The 19,133-nt window shown below is 40.0% G+C and overlaps 1 protein-coding gene across 3 annotated transcripts in view; it reads left to right on the top strand.

The window, feature by feature from the left end:
• LRP12 (LDL receptor related protein 12) overlaps nucleotides 1–19,133 on the top strand; it is a 76,656-nt gene that overhangs the window by 44,069 nt on the left and 13,454 nt on the right. For all 3 annotated transcript variants that reach the window (XM_030553690.1, XM_030553689.1, XM_030553691.1), the window contains 2 exons: nucleotides 5,655–5,790; nucleotides 7,934–8,136. In XM_030553690.1, coding sequence (XP_030409550.1) covers nucleotides 5,655–5,790; nucleotides 7,934–8,136 — 339 coding nt within the window. The remainder of the gene's footprint in view (nucleotides 1–5,654; nucleotides 5,791–7,933; nucleotides 8,137–19,133) is intronic.

The following is a 19,133-nucleotide window of genomic DNA, read 5'->3' as shown; positions in this document are numbered from 1 at the left end:
ACAACCCTTGGTGAATTGTTCCAATGGTTAATTACCCTGTTAAAAATGTAAGCTGTATTTCTAGTCTGAATTTGTCTAGCTTCAGCCATTGGATCTTGTTAAACCTTGATTGAAGGTCCCAATATCCAACATTTGCCCCTCATATAGATTGAGCTCTTTAAGTCTACCGCTATAAGACATGTTTTCCAATTCTTAAATTATTCTAATATGTTTTTTATCTGAATCCACTCCATTTTATCAATATCCTTCTTGAATTGTGGATACCAGAACTGGACACAGTATTCTAGCACCAGTCTCATCAGTGCATAATGTAGAGAACATTAGTAAAGAACAGAATCATCATACACCCAACTGAACATGATTTGTTGGGGGAAAAGTCAACATGAGTTTTGTAAAAGGAAAGTATGCTTCACCAATCTATTAGAATTCTTTGAGGGAGTCAACAAACATGGACGAGGGGTATACTGTACCTGGACTTTCATAAATCAGTTGACAAGATCCCACCCAAAGACTCTTAAGCAAAGTAAGCAGTCCTGGGATAAGAGGGAAGATTCTCTCATGGATCAGTAACTGGGTAAAAGAGAAGAAACAGAGGGTAGGAATAAATGATAGCTTTCACAGAGGGGAGGGGTAAATAGCTGTGTTCCCCAAGGATCTGTACCAGGACCATTGCTGTTCAAAGTACATTCATAAATGATCTGGAAAAAGGTGAACAGTGAGGTGGCAGAGTTTTGCAGTTGATACAAAATTACTCAAGATAGTCAAGTCCAAAGCAGACTATGAAGAATTGCAAAGGTGTCTCACCAAATTGAGTGACTAGGCAACAAATTAGCAGATGAAATTCTGTATTGATAAATGCAAAGTAATACATACGCCCAACTATATATACAAAATGAGGGGATTTAAATTAACTGTAACCACTCAAGAAAGAAATCAGTATCATTGTGGCTTGTTCTCCAAAAACATCTGCTCAATGTTCAGTGGCAGTCAAGAAAACTAAGAGAATGTTAGGAACCATTAGGAAAAGGATAGATAATATAATGTTATTATATAAAGCCATGGTATGCTCACTCCTTCAATACTACATTCAGTTCTGGTCACCCCATCTGAAAAAAAAAACCACTTAAAATGGGAAAAGGTACAGAAAAGGGCAACAAAAATAATTAAGGGAATAGAACAGTTTCCGTATGAGAAGAGGGTAAAAAGACTGGGACTGTTCATCTTGGAAAAGAGAGGACTAAGGGGAGATATGAGAGGTTTATAAAATCATGAATGGTATGGAGAAAGTAAATAAGGAAGTCTTTACCCCCTCACATAACACAATAAACAGAAGGTCAGCTAATTAAATTAATAGAAAGCAGGTTTAAAACAAACAAAAGGAAGTACTTCACACAACACAGTCAACCTGTGGAACTTGTTGAAGGTCAAAAGTTTAAGTGTGTTTTAAAAAATAATTAGATAATTTCATGGAGGATATGTCTATCAGTGGTTATTAGCCAAGATGGTCAGGGACACAGCTGCATACTCTAATATCCTTAAGGATATGTCTACACTCCTTAGACTCCCGCAGTTAGACTCCCGCTGCTGGTCTGTGCCAGCTGACTTTGTCTGAGGGATGGTTTAATTCCAGTGTCAACATTCAGGCTTGGGCTGGAGCCTTGGCTCTAGGACCCTCCCACCTCTCAGGGTCCTGGAGCCAGCCTTAAGCCCAAACATCTACACTGTGGTTAAACAGCCCTTTAGCCTGAGTCATGGGTTTTTAATTGCAATGTAGATATACCCTAAGCCTCTGACTGCCAGATGCTGGGACTGGGTGACATAGGATGGATCACTCGATTATTGCTCTGTTCTGTTCATTCGCTCTGATTAATTTGGCATTGGCCACTGTCAGAAGACAGGATGCTGGACTAGGTGGACCATTGTTCTTGACCTAGTATGGCCATTCGTATGTTTTAATTGAGATTCCCCTCTTTATGCATCCAAGATTGCATTAATCCTTACCAAATTCACAGTCCATTTTGGTCAATTTCATGTTCATAGGATTTTAAAAATCATAAATTTCATTTACATCTATTTAAATCTGAAATTTCGTGGTATTGTAATTGTAGGGCTTGTGATCCAAAAAGGAGCTCTGTGTGTGGGGGAGGGGGATCTCAAGGTTACTGTGGGGGGGGGTGGGGTTATGGTTCTGCTACCCTTACTTTTGCACTGCTGCTGGCGGCGGCACTGCCTTTAGGGCTGTGTAGTTGGAAAGTAGCGGCTGCTGGATGGGAGCCGACACTCTCCAACCACCTAGCTCTGAAAGCAACAACACAGAAGTAAGCGTGACATGGTATGGTATTTTCACCCTTACTTCTACGCTGCTGCTAATGGGGTGCTGCCTTCAGAGCCGGGCACCGGGCCAACGGCTCCTGCTCTCCAGTTGCTCAGCTCTGAAGTAAGGGTGGCAATAGAGTGGCCCCCTTAAAATAACCTTACGACAACCCCCCGCCCTTTGCAACTCTCGAGTCTGGACCCTCAATTTGAGAAACACAGGTCTTTCCCATGAAATGTGTGTTGTATAAGGAAAAGCACATAAAAGACCAGATTTCATGGTCCGTGATGTGTTTTCCATGGCTGTGAATTTGGTAGAGCCCTACTCATGCACAGTAGGCATAACATGCTCCAATGTACATGCTTTTAAGGCATTGAAACAATATTTTGCCATGTTACAAGGCCTTATAGTAATACTGGTCTGTGGAATTTGTTGGTTATATAGCTAATAAATACTGCAGCTTTCTTACTGATAATACTAAACTAACAGAATTTTCATGTAGATGTTTTTGTTTTTTTTTAAACTTGCATAACTAGTGAAAATTGGTTTTGGTGCCATCATTTGCACAGATGACTTACTGTTACAATTTAATTTCTTTATCAAATGGCTGGGAGAGGTTGGTTGTGGGTGGTTGGGGAGTTTGGTACAGGGGAACATTGTATCGCGAATGGGAAGAGGTTGTAAGACTTAGTTTCTTAGATCTACGGCTATTGCCTGTTTTTTGGGACAACCTTTTCTTAATGAATGTTTTAGTACATCTTGTAATGAATATAGGGTTTTAGAAAGTTCAGCTTCATAAATTTGATGACAGAGGTTTTGGTGGCTATTTTGAGGTTCTAATAATGTTTCACTTGCCCTGATATTATATATGTAAGCAAATTTAAATGTTTCTTAAAATGCATCATATAGCAAAGATTTATATGTCAGGTTGGAAACATGCAAAACCAGATGGATTTTCTTATTGTGGGTATTTCGCTTGAAATATACTATTTTAGTTAAGATCTGTATTTTGTCAGCAATGAAGTACTTGTCTAGAATAACGTTTCATTTAAAATGCTTTAGATGCATTTTTTATCTCTTACTCGGTGGTCTTTTTGTTCATGTTAATAGGATATTCAAGGAAAATGGTAAACTTCTTATAAATTTTCTTGCTATTCATTGAGTCTGATTCTTGTCAGGAACATGAGTATCAAACACAAACAGTGTGTATTTCAATGTTAGCACGTGGAATGTTAACTGCATTTCTAAAGTATAATGGGGTAAGAGCACCACCTATGGGGTTTACTGGAAACTAAATCAATTAACTTTTACTAAGTGAACAATTTATTGAATAATGAATAAAAAGACATTTCTTTATTTTGATATTTGCTTTTTTCACCAATCTTATGATGTGTACCATAAGTATGGCACCTCTGTATAACTCATCTATTTAATTATAAACCTCTAGTGTGGGGGAATATATGGGGTGAAATTATAGTAATATTGCCAATCCCAAACATTCAAAAAACAAAAAATTGTCTGAAAAATTGAGAGATTAGGAGTAATAAATTCTCCATGTGCCTTCTGCTTTTTGAACCAGCTCTGCAACCGGAGAATAATGAACTGTTGAAAATGAAAGCTGAGCTTCTGGAATGCTCAAATGTCTTTGGCTAGGTCTTAAAGAAAAAACTGTGTAGCCAGATTTGCAATAACATTGCAAAAGTTAGCAAAATTGGTATAGAGAAAAACATGACTAAATTATGGGGTATAATTATGTATAGTGGCTACCTGGATCATGAGAGCAAAGCTGACATGTTTTATGTAGTCACTACAGTCCAGAGGTAGAATGAGTCCCAGAGGTAAATGCAATTAAAAGGAAGCTTTTGACAAGTGACCACCTGCAGCGGTCAGGAATGGATCCCCCCAAATGGCTCTTGGAGGGGTCAAGGGGAGACTGGTCTCCTTTTTCTGGAGGATCAGAGAATGAGAGATGACCACTGCTGGAGATGGGACATTGGGCAGGGTGGGTCAGGACTCTGAGGTGGCACTAAACATTCTCTCAGGTACCTGTCTGGCTGGTTCTTGCTCACATGCTCAGGGTCTAACTGGTCACAATATGTGGATTTGGGAAGGAATTTCCTCCCAGATCTGGCTGGCAGTGTTCTTGTGTGTGTGTTCCCATCCCCCCCCCCCAATCTTCCTCTGCAGTTTGTGGGTCAGATTGCTCACCAGGATTGTCAGACTTAATCATTTTTCTGCCATCACAGTGGCCTCAAGCATTGGTGCACTTCAGTCCCCTCTGTTCTCTGTCTATGGCACTTTAATAGTCTTTTATCTCCTATGGGCTGTAATATTTTGTCCTAATTTCATTTTTTGGGTTTCATGTGTGGGTGCAGTGTGTGTTACTGATATGTGATATATAGGCTGTCAGACTGGATCATCTGGTGAACCCTTCCAACCATAAACATTGACTCTAATATTGAGCACAATCAGTACTTTGCTTTCAAAGCACTTGCTATCGTGAGGAAAATTCACCACTGTGCAGATTACTTAAATTCAACTTACTCCTCAAAATATGGTTTAATTGATGGACAGGCTTTGTGGTGGCTCTCCATACAGAGGTGAATTTCAGCTATTTATTAATTTTTTTCATTATTGTACTCTTTCCTAATGCACCTCTCAGCATAATGTCTGAGTACCATAGTTTAATTTTACTGAAATAATGCATTACCAAATTACTGTATGCCTCACTTTAGCCAGTATTGCTTTCTTAAAGCATACCCCATGCACATCAGGAGACAGATTTTCGGGGATGTTCTAGTTCTCATATTGAAGAGAAACTCTGAGCAAAGGAGGGAGGAGTGTGGTGGTGTGCTCTTAAAAGGGTTGAGGTAGACTCTTTCCAATCCTTTAGTGCAAATTTGAGAAAATGGCATACTCTGCACCAAAGTCCCCTGTGGGGGTAATCCAAGTAACAACCGTTACCAGCTAGATAGTAATATCCCCATTTTACAGATGGGGAAATGCAGGCATATGTTGCTTGTAGCAAGACTAAGGGCATGGAGGAAGTTTGCCAATGTTGGGATTAATAACTGAGCATGCATTGGAAGTCAAAAATGCTTAATGCCAGGAAACGCCTCTTTCTGAATAAGTATTCTGAGCTATGCCCTTCATGGACCATACTGGTGGTGGTGGTGGTTGTTATCCAGACTTAATGTCATTGCTTTCTACTGATACAATGATTTTAATCTGTGAAAGTAGAATTTTTTTTATTTTATTTTTTCTGGTAAACCTTGATTCATTTTTGTTTTGCCAGTTTTTGAAATGTATAGTTAGTCAAATTGCTTTCAATATCTTTCAGCTTGTGGAGATAGTCCAGAACAAATTAGAGCACCAAGTGGGGTAATCACGAGTCCAGGCTGGCCTTTTGAATATCCTGCCAAAATCAACTGTAGCTGGTATATCCATGCAAACCCAGGGGAAATCATCACTATAAGGTAATTTTTGCTATTGTACCACCCTGGTGTATTGAATAGTTATTGCATATTGCTAACTATGGATTACATATTTCTCCGTCTCCTCTATTCAGAATTCGATACTTGTACTGTTAACCCCAAGATCTGTCTTTATATTTTTCTACAGCTATTTTACTTCTACTTTGGTTTGTAGCATTTGTCATCTGGGCCCAATTCTGCAATCTCAATGTTCTCAAAGGCCCAGATTTTCAAGAGTGCAGTACCTAGCCGCTACCATTGAAAGCAGTGGGGCTACTGTACGCTGAGTTGTTTTTTAAAAATTTGGTCACTTAATTTAGATACATGAATGGGATCTTAGTGCTTCTGAAGACCTGACACATGGCTCAAGGTCTTGGTCTGCGCACTTCAGAAAGTCTGATGAAAAATTCTCATAAAAAGTGGGTAGGAGTTTTGGATGTAACAGTTATTCAGGGTTTACTATAAGTAGAGCCCTGCAAATCCATGAATAGCCACTTTATATCCGCGGGTATCCAGATGCGGCTATCCAAGGATGATTTTCACAGATTGCAGATCAGATGCAGATACAGATTTTGTATCCGCGCAGGGCTCTATATGTAAGTGCTCAAAAGAAGAATAAACAGAATGCTAATTTTATAAATGTCAGATAGAATGCCTGCATTCAGTGGTATGTTATAATGGAAAACTTGATCGTTTTTAATGTAGTCATTGGTGCTGAAGAGACAGAGTTGCTGCAGCTTTTCCATTAAAAATTTCTTTTGGCTTAGTTTTTTTAGACCAAAGTTCATAATAGTGGTCATGATTTCTTTCTTATTCAGTTTGCTTTTAATTTCTCTGTAGCACTCTGTTTTGTCAAGGTTTTTTTTTTAAAGGTACGTGGGAAATTCCAAAATGCTGCAATGTTGATAGATTTCATCTTATAGAAATCTAAAATAATCACAGGCAACCGTTACAAATTTTGTCAAGGTTTACTTTTATTTTTTTGATATCTATTTCATATACCTCGTACGTTTATAGAGGAAATAATGTCCTGTCTTCTATACCATATGTTCAGGTACTTATCAGTTCACACCCTCCCCACCCCTCCATAATTTCCAGGGAAATCAAAATTTGTTTTAACATCAAGTTAGAACTGGGACTGTGTACAGTCCACAGTGCTGATTATGAAACTGCTTTAGCTGCAGATTTTGTTTGTTCCCAGTGCAGACTTGCTGACCCAGGAAGAAAGGAGGGTTCTGTCAAAATAAACACTTGGCTAAGAATGTAGTCTTTTTAAAATTGTTTCAGTTCAGAGCTTTTATTTCTACCCAAATCTTTTTTTACAGTGGCATGCCATGAAATTGCAGGGTACAGTGGATGCAGCTGTTCAACCACAAAAATGTTTCCTAAAATCTTTATTCTGAGCTAGGTTTATAAGATTTATTAGACTTCAGTGCTAGCTTTCTTCTATCTATGTACTGCGTTTTATTAGCCATGCCATTTCTGGCCTAGTGCTTTGTTCTCTGCACTGGCCTACTTTTGCCTAGGCACAAAGATATGTATGGATGGGAGTCCTACCACTCCATGGTAATCGAGTCTCGTGGCTCACCTATATTTTTGTGTAGTTAGGATCTAGCACAGTTCAGTCAGCTAGTGTGGACCAGGCCAAATCATGTTTAAATCATAATTTTCATACAGTTTGGCTCCATCTGCACTAGCAAGTCCAGCTATAGGAAGTTGCTTTAACTGAAACAATGTTGAGACTTGGTTTAAATAAAATCTCTTAATATGATTTCAAAATCATTAGAGATTAGGCCTATAAAAAGTATCTTTGCAACCAGAAGAGTTGAAACCTTTTTTAAAATGAAAAATAAAATTCTGTCTTGAACAGAAGTTGCTAAGTCTCAGGGGCAATAGCCTAACAGCTTGGAATGGGTGGGGAATTACAAGCATGTGGATTTCTAGGATCCTGGTGAGGGAAAGAGCATCTCTGTTACATCATTACAAAGTGTATAGTAAAATTCTGTCTGCAGAAAGGCAATAAGACCTTACTGACCATTTTCTTAGTTTTTTCAACTTCAAACCAGTAAACGGCAGTAATTTCTCAAATAACTTGTAAAATGGCCACTTTATTAGCAAAGTTTGACTCTTTTTGTATCTTTTGCAGTTTTCAAGATTTTGATGTTCAGGGATCACGACGGTGCAGTTCGGATTGGTTAACAATAGGAACCTACAAGAATGTGGAAGGTTATAGAGCATGTGGCTCCTCCATTCCATCACCATACATCTCTTCACAAGACCATGTTTGGATCAGATTTCATTCGGATGACACTATCTCTAGGAAAGGCTTCAGATTGGCCTACTTTGCTGGTATGTTTCAAATAAGGACCATTGATATATTTTCTTATTACTAGGGCTGTCGATTAATCGCAGTTAACTCACGTGATTAACTTAAAAATATTAATTGCAATTAATCACACTGTTAAACAACAGAGCACCAATTGAAATTTATTACATATTTTTGGATGTTTTTCTGCATTTTTAAATATATTGATTTCAGTTAAAACACAGATTACAAGGTGTCAAATGCTCACTTTATATTTTTGATTTGCACTGTAAAAGCAATAAAAGAAATAGTATTTTCAATTCACCTCATACAAGTACTGTAGTGCAATCTCTCTATCATGAAAGTGCAACTTACAAATGTAGGTTTTTTGTTACATAACTGCACTCAAAAACAAAACAGTGTAAAACTTTAAAGCCGCCAAGTCCACTCCGTCCTACTTCTTGTTCAGCCAATCATTAAGAGAAACACGTTCGTTTACATTTACGGGAGATAATGCTGTCCGCTTCTTAATTACCGTGTCACCTGAAAGTAAGAACAGGCGTTTGCATGGCACTGTTGTAGCTGACGTCGCAAGATATTTATGTGCCAAATGCGCTAAAGATTCATGTGCCTCTTCATGCCTCGGCCATCATTCTAGAGGAAATGCTTCCATGCTGATGATGCTCATTTAAAAAAATAATGCATTAATTAAATTTGTGACTGAACTCCTTGGGGGAGAATTGTATGTCTCTTGTTATGTTTTACCCACATTGTGTCATATATTTCCTGTTGTAGCAGTCTCATATGATGACCCAGTACATGTGTTCTTAAAATGAACAACTTTCACTGCAAACTTGACAAAATGCAAAGATATCAATGTGAGATTGCGACAGCACTCGACCCAAGATTTAAGAATCTGAAGTGCCTTCCAAAATCTGAGCGACAAAGTTTGGAGAATGCTTTCAGAAGTCTAAAAAGAGTAACACTCTGATGTGGAAACTACAGAACCCAAATCACCCAAAAAGAACATCAGCGTGCTGGTTGCATCTAACTCAAATGATGAAAATGAATATGCATCGGTCCACACTGCTTTGGATCATTATTGAGCAGAACCTGTCATTGGCATGGATGTATGTCCTCTGGAATGGTGGTTGAAGTATCAATCTTTAGCACATATGGCACGTAAGTATCTTGTGACTCTGGCTACAACAGTGCCATGCAAACGCCTGTTCTCACTTTCAGGTGACCTTGTAAACAAAAAGCAGGTAGCATTGTCTACTTCAAATGTAAACCAACTTGCTTGTCCGAGCAATTGACTGAACAAGAAGTCGGACTGTTTGAACTTGGAGGTTTTACATTGTTTTATTTTTGAATGCAGGGTTTTTTGTACATAATTGTACATTTGTAAGTTCAACTTTCATGATAGAGTTTGCACTGCAGTACTTGTAGGTGAATTGAAAAATACTATTTCTTTTACAGTGCAAATATTTGTAATAAAAAAATAAAGTGAGCGCTATACACTTTGTATTCTCTGTTGTAATTGAAATCAGTATATTTGAAAATGTAGAAAACATTCAAAAATATTTAAATGGTATTCTTTTACTGTTTAACAGCGCAATTAATAGCGATTAATTTTTTTAATCATTTGAGAGCCCTACTCATTACATTAAAGTTTCTTCTAGTCTAGGTCTTAAGACCTAAATAAATAATTGGAGATATGCCTATTTCCTAGAACTGGAGGGGACCTTGCAAGGTCATCAAGTTCATCCCCCTGCCTTTGCTAGCAGGACAAGTACTGATTTTTGCCCCAGATCCCTAGATGGCCCCCTCAAGGATTGAACTCACAACCCTGGGTTTAGCAGGCCAATGCTCAAACCACTGAGCTGTGTCTCCCCCCCCTAACCTGCACAGTTTCCTTTCAGCAGCATAATAAATATGGTATCTTATACACTCAAGTAATGGTGCATTGTGATGGAAGAGAAATATACATTGCCTGAAGTATTTGAGTAGGTTGGGAAACTTTAAAATATAACTGCAGACCTAGAGTTTATGGTAATGAACAAAGTGAATGAGGTTGAAAAGAGCTCCATTATAAAACAGCCTGTTTAGCTACCCATCTTTTTTTTTTTTTAAATGAAATTCTCAACCTCAAAATTGAGTACTTTTAGTATAAGTAAATTGTTTCACTTGTTTGTGTTGCTTAAGTGTCTGTGGGAAGAGGAAGGAAGTACTTGTTAGATACAAAATAAAAACATTTAAAACTGGGTATCTGAAATGGCTGTAAATATGAATTTCAGACTTGGTACAATTGAGTACTTAGTCCATCTCCAAACTCGGTACTAGGTTAACAATTGTGCATGCGAAAATGCACACTTTAATCTCTTTCTGATAAATTATTCTCTGTGCATATGACCTATTAGGTAATCCTCAGTGTTACATTCATACAAAGCACACAGGATCTTTATAGAGAGAGGCAAATACACAGCATTTATTGAAAATACAACCGTTAGTATATGCTTTTCAGTCACACTCACATTCCTGCAGTGATGTTTATAGTTACCAGTCTGTTGTGGCTCGAGTCAATCTAATAGCCAGTTAGATTGAGCATGACTGTGGAGCTGAGCTCTTGTCGTGATCCGATGCTCCGAGGCTTTTTCAGGACTGAACCCAGAGTTCCATGGCAAAACACCCCAGCTTTATAGTTGTAAATTCCCAGTTGAGTCCATGCATTTTGCAATGTCATCCTGTAATCATTACTCCTTAAGTGGTGTTATCATTTGATGGTTGTCAAGCTTCCCATTGTTATCTTCTATTTGTTGTCTCGCCTTCCGTGGTGCCTGCCTCACCTCTGAGGTTGTCAGTGCTGCTAACATGTTTAGCATTGGATACAATGGATATTTTCTAATTGTCTCCTGGTCTTTCCAAGTCTCTCACTTTTTCTTGACCATCTGGACATTTGTGATGGCTTTCACACCTTATCTTTTCCTGATGCATCCATTCATCATTCGCACAAACAATCTTTTACAGAAATCTTAAAAAGTATACGGACAGCAGTATTGTATATTTAGCAGAATACATTGTAAATCAAGCCTTGCTAAATCTTATAACTAAAACAATTCACATTGGGGCTTCAGACCCTCAACATTCCTGTAATCTCCTTAACATAGATACAATACAAGACCTTGTCTCTTACTTACTAAAGTCTTAAAACAAAGAAATGTATATTTAACGAGAGTGCCTAATTTGTAATACATACAGGAAACCATAGTAGACATTACAACTTATCCTAAAACAAAAAGATGACCATAATCAGTCAGAATTGTTCTGGTCTGTCATTCCTTTCTGCTATTCAGAAAGGGTGGCTGACAGGATGAAATCAAATCATACATTAATTCTTATGGGACATTATAAAATCCTGCTCCTACATCAGTAGGTAATAGACAGGACTCCTTGCCCAACCTGGAGAGCAATTCTTGAGCTGCCACTTTTCCCATTGGAGAGAAAGGGAAGCTGGTAGCAGGACAGAGAGTAGATTGCCAGGTTGCTCTCTGGCTTTAAAAGAAGGGCAAGAGAGGCTATCATCTGACTTACGTTTTATACGATGACATGGTGTTAGAGTAATTCTTTCAGAAAAGCTTACTTCAGTAGTGCCTGTCGGGGTGACTCGTGTGTCACCCCTATCGCTGCACAACACTGCGTGCTGCTCCCAACCCTCCTCAGTGCCTTGATATCTCCAGTAACAATTGTTGGAACAGTCTCAGACCTGTTTACTCAGGTGCATCCCTCACTCATTGTAAATAGTTGAAATTAATTGTTTGTTAGTTTTCAAGTAAGTTAATGCCAGCTTTTTGTTCGTGTTTTTTGGGACCAATTCTTTCCTTTTGGTACCAGGCTCAGTACTGGAATGATGCCTCGTTCTCTAGGATTTAAGTCCTGTGGGACACATTCAAAGCCTGTGCCAGTCAGTAGTCCTCATTTGCTTAGAAGTGCTTGGGTGTGGCCCACGTTAGTGACAAGTGTCACATTGGCAAGGGCATCAAACCCCATTTAAAAAAGGATAGAGCAGTGAGGCTTAAGTGCTTGCCTACGGAAGCAGCACTTCGATGCTCCCCCCAGCCAAGACATCACATTGAGAGAGTGCTTCAAGTACTTCAGCAGTGGTATGGCATGCTCCACCAGGCTCGTAGTTCTCCAGTACAAAAGAAGAGACCCAGAACTTCCTGTGGCTCAGTGTCTCATTCCTCTACCTCTGTACTGATTTAAGACAGAGGTGAGGACTCTACTCAGGGTTAGGCTCAGAACTTCTCCAGAAGCCTCACCTAAGAGGGGTTTGCCGCCTTTGGAGCCTGTGCCAGTCCCAGAGAAATGTTTGAGGGGCAAGCAGTCTGGGGTGTTATACGTATATATCTGCAAGAGTCTTGCTTAGCCTCTTAGTACTAGTTCGCATGTGAAACTGTCCAACTGATTCCTACTCACCTCACAGAGAACCCATAGTACTGCTACTCAGATCTCTTCTCAAAGCAATTTTATCAAAAGGGATACCTCCCATGGTTTCTCCAGTACCACCATTTCCAGTAGTACCACTTGTATCAGAGCCTCCATCATCAGAAGCCTCTGATTCCTCATCCAAGGCTGGGACACAGCGCTTACCCTCCTTTAAAGTCATCAGGATCATGGACAATGCTGCAACACCAACAGTGGCCTTTTTTGAAGGGGCAATGGCCCAGACAGGGATGGGTCCCAGGTCCTTACTAGTGGCCACCCTGGGCTCCATGGGATGTCTGTCCTGCAGCCAGGACCTTATCTTGACACTCATAGGGAGCGCATCAGACATGATGGCACCAGAAACGTCATTCCCCAGTACCTGATGTTGAGATAGGGACCAGGTACTAAGAACATCACTCTCCAGTGGCCAGTACTGTGATGGACCCTGGCCAACCAGCCCCTTGTCGAGTAGATTCTCCATCACAGATTATGAACTTTCTGCCACCTCAGTTGCTAGTTGCATCCTCTTCTTCACCAGATGAAGCTATTGACTGAGTGGGAGAGTCACCGCCTCCAGAAGACCACGAGGACCACCAAGACCTCCCAATGAGTGGCCTCAGTTCTTGGCATCCAGGCAGAAGAGGTATGTGAGAGTTCACAAGTTGGTAGACATCCTAGTGTTGGTCACCTCTGCCAGTCAACAAGGAAGTTGTGGACCCAGTCAAGATTCTTTGGCAGACACTCTCTTCCCTGACTCCCACAGCAAAGCAAGCTGAGAGGAGAGACTTCATCCTCTCTAACGGGTATAAGTATTTTTACACTAATCCCTTCCCGGGTTCTTTTGTGATGGCGGCTGCCAACAAGTGGGAAAGACAGATGACAAGCCTCCACCCCTAAAATCAAGGACTCAAAAAGGCTAGACTTGTTTGGTTGCAAACTTTATTAAGAACATAAGAACAGCCATACTGGGTCAGACAGAAGGTCCATCTAGCCCAGTATTCTTTATTCTGAAAGTGGCCAATGACAGGTTAACCCAGAGGGAATGAACAGAACAGGTAATCATCAAGTGATCCATCCCCTGTCGCCCATCCCAGCTTCTGGCAAACAGGCTAGGGACATCATTCCTGCCCATCCTGGCTAATAGCCATTGATGGACCTATCCTCCATGGACTTTCCTAGTTCTTTTTTGAACCCTATTAGTCTTGTGCTTCACAACATCCTCTGGGAAGGAATTCCATAGGTTGACTGTGAGTTGTATGAAAAAATATCTCGTTATGTTTGTTTTAAATCTGCTGTCTATTAATTTCATTTGGTGGCCCCTAGTTCTTGTGTTGTTTACTTTCTCTACACCATTCATGATTTTATAGACTTTTATCATATCTGCCCTTAATCGTCTCTTTTCCAAGCTGAAAGTCCCAGTCTTATTAATCTCTCCTCATACAGCAGCCATTCCATACCCCTAATTATTTTTGTTGCCCTTTTCTGAACCTTTTCTAATTCCCATCTTTTTTGAGATGGGGCAACTACATCTGCACGCAATATTCAAGATGTGGGTGTACCTTGGATTTATATAGAGTGTAATATATTTTCTGTCTTATCTATCTATTCCTTGATGATGCTCAGCATTCTGTTAGCTTTTTTAACTGCTGCTGCGCATTGAATGGATGTTTTCAGAGAACTATCCACAATGACTCCAAGATCTTTCTTGGGTGGTAACAGCTAATTTAGACCCCATCATTTTTATATATAGAGTTAGGGTTATGTTTTTCAATGTGCATTACTTTTTCTTTTATCAACATTAAATTTCATCAGGCATCTAACTTTTTCTAAGTGATTTTTTACTTGCTCTTTTTTATTTTATCTTCTAAACCTACCCTCATCCCGTAAGCATTCACTATATTGGACATTCCTTCAGACTTCTCATCTGCCATTTTGTTGTCCAGTCACCCAGTTTTGAGAGTTCTTTTTGTAGCTCTTTGCAGTCTACCTGGGACTTTACTATCTTCAGTAGTTTTGTATCATCTGCAAATTTTTCCACCTCACTGTTTACCCCTTTTCCAGATCATTTATGAATATGTTGAATAAGACTGGTCCCAGTACAGACCTCAGGGGGACACCACTATTTACCTCTCTCCATTCTGAAAACTGACCCTTTATTCCTATCTTTTAACCAGTTATCAATCCATGAGAGAACATTCCCTCTTATCCCATGACTGCTTACTTTGCTTACGAGCATTAGGTGAGGGACTTTGTCAAAGGTTTTCTCAAAATCTAAATACACTATATCCACTGGATCTCCCTTGTCCACATGCTTGTTGATCCCCTCAAAGAATTTTATAGATTGGGTGAGGCATGATTTCCCTTTACAGAAACCATGTTGACTATTCCTCAACAAATTATGTTTACCTACGTGTCTGACAGTTTTGTTCTTTATTATAGTTTCAACCATTTTTCCCAGTTCTGAAGTCAGGCTTACTGGCCTGTAATTGCCAGAGTCTCCTCTGGAGCCCTTTTTAAAAAATTCACATCACATTAGCTGTCCTCCAGTCATTTTGGTACAGAAGCTGATATAAATTATGGGCTACCAAACCACAGTTTTAGTATTTCTGCAATTTCACATTTGAGTTCCTTCAGAACTCTTGGGTGAATACCATCTAGTCCTGGTGATTTATTATTGTTTAATTTATCAATTTGTTCCAAAACACCTGTAATGACACCTCAATCTGGGATAGTTCCTCAAATTTGTCACCTAAAAAGAATGGCTTGTATTTGGGAATCTCCCTCACATCCTCAACCGTGAATGACCGATGCAAAGAACTCATTTAGTTTCTCCACAGTGGCATTATTGTCTTTAAGTTCTCCTTTAGCATCTCAATCGTCCATGGCCCCACTGGTTGTTTAGCAGGCTTCCTGCTTCTGATGTACTTAAATAAATAAAAAAATTGGTATTACTTTTTAAGTCCTTTGGGAGAGATTAGCATACCAGCTACTCTCACAGACAACAAATTCAAAACACAGAGGATGTTCCCCTGAGCAAAAACTTAGTACACAAAAGAATCCCCAATTTGATTATTCCTCTATTTGCATACAGACAAAGTCACCAAAGAAAATAAATATAAACCTATTTATTCGTTTCTAATACTCACTACTCTGATAAGAAGCTGGTACCTTGATCTTTTCCACTCCGGCCAAAACTGAAACTGACCAAGACAAAGGGAACTTCCCTCATTCCTTTTGAAACTTCCTGTCCCCCCCACCCCCATTGGTTCCCCTGGTCAGGTGTCAGCTAGGCTAGGTGAACTTCTTAACCCTTTACAGGTAAAAGAGACATTAACCCTTAGCTATCTGTTTATGACAGGCCTATTAATAGTTAATAGTCGTCGTAGATGGGTAGCATCGATACATAGTTGAAGGTGGAGGCAATGAAGAGTAGACAGGAGTAGATTGCCTTTTAATGGCGAGCTGCCTTGCCTTTTTATAGGGCATTGGTTGAAAATCCTTCCTCTTATGCCCAATTTTCATCCTTCCTCCACAGAAATGTTAGGGTACACTTACCCCATAGGCTAGTATTATGTGCGTATGGATGTCAGGTATGTACGCATTTGTGGTGTACTTGTAGATTTGTGGGCAAAAATCCCCTTTTTCCACCCTTCATTGTTATTGATTCAGGCAAAAGTCTCTAGACATCTTTGTGGGTGTTTTTGTCTAATTTTACTCTTCTGGGTAAGAGTCGCAAAATGTGTTCACTTCGCATTAGCTTAACGTACAGGGTTTTGTTCTGTAGGTAGGTCTTTTGCATTATAGCCAAACTTATTTTTAATATAAATCTATAAGCCTATTACATCTAATAGTCAAATTTATAAGAAAGATATATTTATACAGACCAGCAGATTAATACTTAGGGTTACACTACTCAATCTTCCTCCCCCACGTAGTGGGGAAAAAATCTATTGATTCTGATAGACAACTCAGCGACCATGTTTTACCTAAACAGGCAAAGAGGAGCGCGATCAGACTAACTCTGTCAGGACTCTTCTGTAGCCCACTCAATTCAGCTTAAAGCTACATCTCTACCCCGATATAACACGGTCCTCGGGAGCCAAAAAATCTTACTGTGTTATAGGTGAAACCGCGTTATATTGAACTTTGATCCGCCGGAGTGCGCAGCCCCGCCCCACCGGAGCATTGCTTTACCACATTATATCCAAATTCCTGTTATATCGGGTTGTGTTATATTGAGGTAGCGGTGTACTTACCTTCTGGGGAAACAGAATACAATGTCAGATCAACTGAGCTGATCTTTCACTGATCAACACAAATGGTCATTATGCCCAGACATAGCATGGGCCATCTTCCAACTTCGGGTGGATTCCCAAAGTGGTAGTCTCAGCCCAGGCTCCCTAGTAGATGCCTTTATCCTGTCTTGGGAGAATTGCCTTCTATATACCTTCCCTTCAATTCTTTGCTCTTCAGAGTAGTATTCATTAATAAAAAAAAAAAAAAAAAAAAGAATCATGCTTATCTCATCTTTATAGCACCAGTGTGGCCTTGTCAGTATTAGTACTCACCCCTACTGACACTGTTGATAGAGCCACCTCCTATCCCTCCCGTTGGATCCAGACATAATTTCCCGAGACGACAGCCACATTCTGCACTCTAGCCTCCACGCTTTCCATCTCACAGCATGGATCTTTTGACTGATGGCCTTTGAAAGGTTTTGCTCACAGAATGTCAGAGGTTCTTCTAAATAGTGGAAAACCTTCAACTAGGATCACTTACCTAGCTAAATATAAGTGCTTCTCCATTTGGTCTCATGAGAAAGGTGTATCTTCTCAGCAAGCATCCCTTCGTGTTGTGCTGGACTGTCTTCTAGATCTAAAACAGAATCAGTTAGTTCTGTAAGAGTGCATTTGACTGCTATCTCAGCTTTCTGTATATGGGTGGCTAATAAGTCCCTTTTCTCCAACCACATTTTACTCAATTCCTGAAGGGCCTGGCCAGATTATAACCTCAGGTATGGCACCCCATCCCTCCTATGGGTCTCAGCTAAGTCCTGGCAAGTCTAGTGGGACCCTCCTTTGAAGCCCTTGTGACTTGCTCTCCTTTAATAAGGATAAGGTTTATCTCAGGCTGCACCCAAAAATCCTTACAGAAGTGTCTCATCTGTTTGCCCACATTTTTTCCAAAACCCCATCACATATGCGTGAAGAAAGGCTTCACCCATTCAATGTGAAAAGAGCATTAGCTTTCTACCTAGAATGTACTAAATAATTCCAGACTTCTACGCTGCTGTTTGTCACAGTTGTGGACAGAGTTAAGGGCAATACAGTTTTTTACTAGAGAATGATCTGGATCTCTTCCTGCATTCCTTTATGCTACCAACTAACATGACCCCAGCAGCTAAAGTACTGGTGCATTCCACTAGAGCACCAGCAGCTTCTGCAGCTTTCCTGGTTTGAGTACCAATTGCAGATATTGGTAAAACAGCAAATTGGTCTTCAGCCAAAATCTTCACTTTTCATTACACTATTAGCTGGCAGTTCAAAGACGTTGCCAGCTTCAGACAGGTGATTTTACAATCACTGTTCAGATGGACTCCAAACCCCCCTCTGTAGCTGTATAGTTGAGTCACCTACAGTGGAACTGACGTGCCATCACTCAAAAAAGAAATGGTTACCTATCTTACCATAACTGTAGTTCATTAAGATACATTGCACATATCCATTCCATGACTTGCCAGCCTTCCCCTCTTTATCAGAGTGTGTCCAGTACAAAAGAACTGCAGTGAGTGAGGGGGAGAGTCGACGGGTGGATCTGCCTCTTATATCAGCATGCAGTGGCTCGTGGCAACACAGGGCTCTCAAGCTGTCCCTACAGGTACCACTGAGGGAAAAAAACATTCTGACATCTGTGCACAAGGCATTTGCACACTTAGAGTGGAATGGATGTGTGCAACACGTCTCTAAGAACAACAGTTATAGAAAGGTGGGTAATGGTTTCTTATACATTTGTCTGCTAGACCGAAGAGCACTGTCATAGCCCCCGTCTCTTATATTTTTCGGTTCATGTCTGCTACTCCCCTCTCAGTTCTGTCTGTGTATCATAGAGTCATAAACCCATAGGGCTAGAAGGGGCTGTAAGGGTCATCTAATGTAGCCCCTGACCAAGATGCAGGTTTCATTGTCTGGACCATCCAAGACAGATGGCTATCCAACCTTTTTTTAAACCTCCAGTGAAGGAGAGTCCATGACCTCCCTAGACAGTTTGTTCCATTGTCCTACTGTTCTTACTGTTAAGAAGTTTTTTCCCTAAAATTTAATCTAAATCTGCTATGCTGTAGTTTGACCCATTGTCTCGTCTGCCCTCTGTGGCAAGAGAAAATTTTTCTCCATCTTAATCTCTGCCGTTCCAAACCTCTAATCATTTTAGTTGCACTTCTCTGAACATTTTCTATTGCTGGCATATCTTTTTTGAGATGAGGAGACCACATCTGTATGCAGTATTCAAGATGTGGGCGTATCATGGATTTATACAAGGGCAATAAGATATTCTCCAT

The sequence above is a fragment of the Gopherus evgoodei genome, chromosome 2 (assembly GCF_007399415.2).
Source record: "Gopherus evgoodei ecotype Sinaloan lineage chromosome 2, rGopEvg1_v1.p, whole genome shotgun sequence".
Lineage (NCBI taxonomy): Eukaryota > Metazoa > Chordata > Testudines > Testudinidae > Gopherus > Gopherus evgoodei.
The sequence above is the reverse complement of the archived record's forward strand: the minus strand, read 5'-3'. Positions and strand labels throughout refer to the sequence as shown.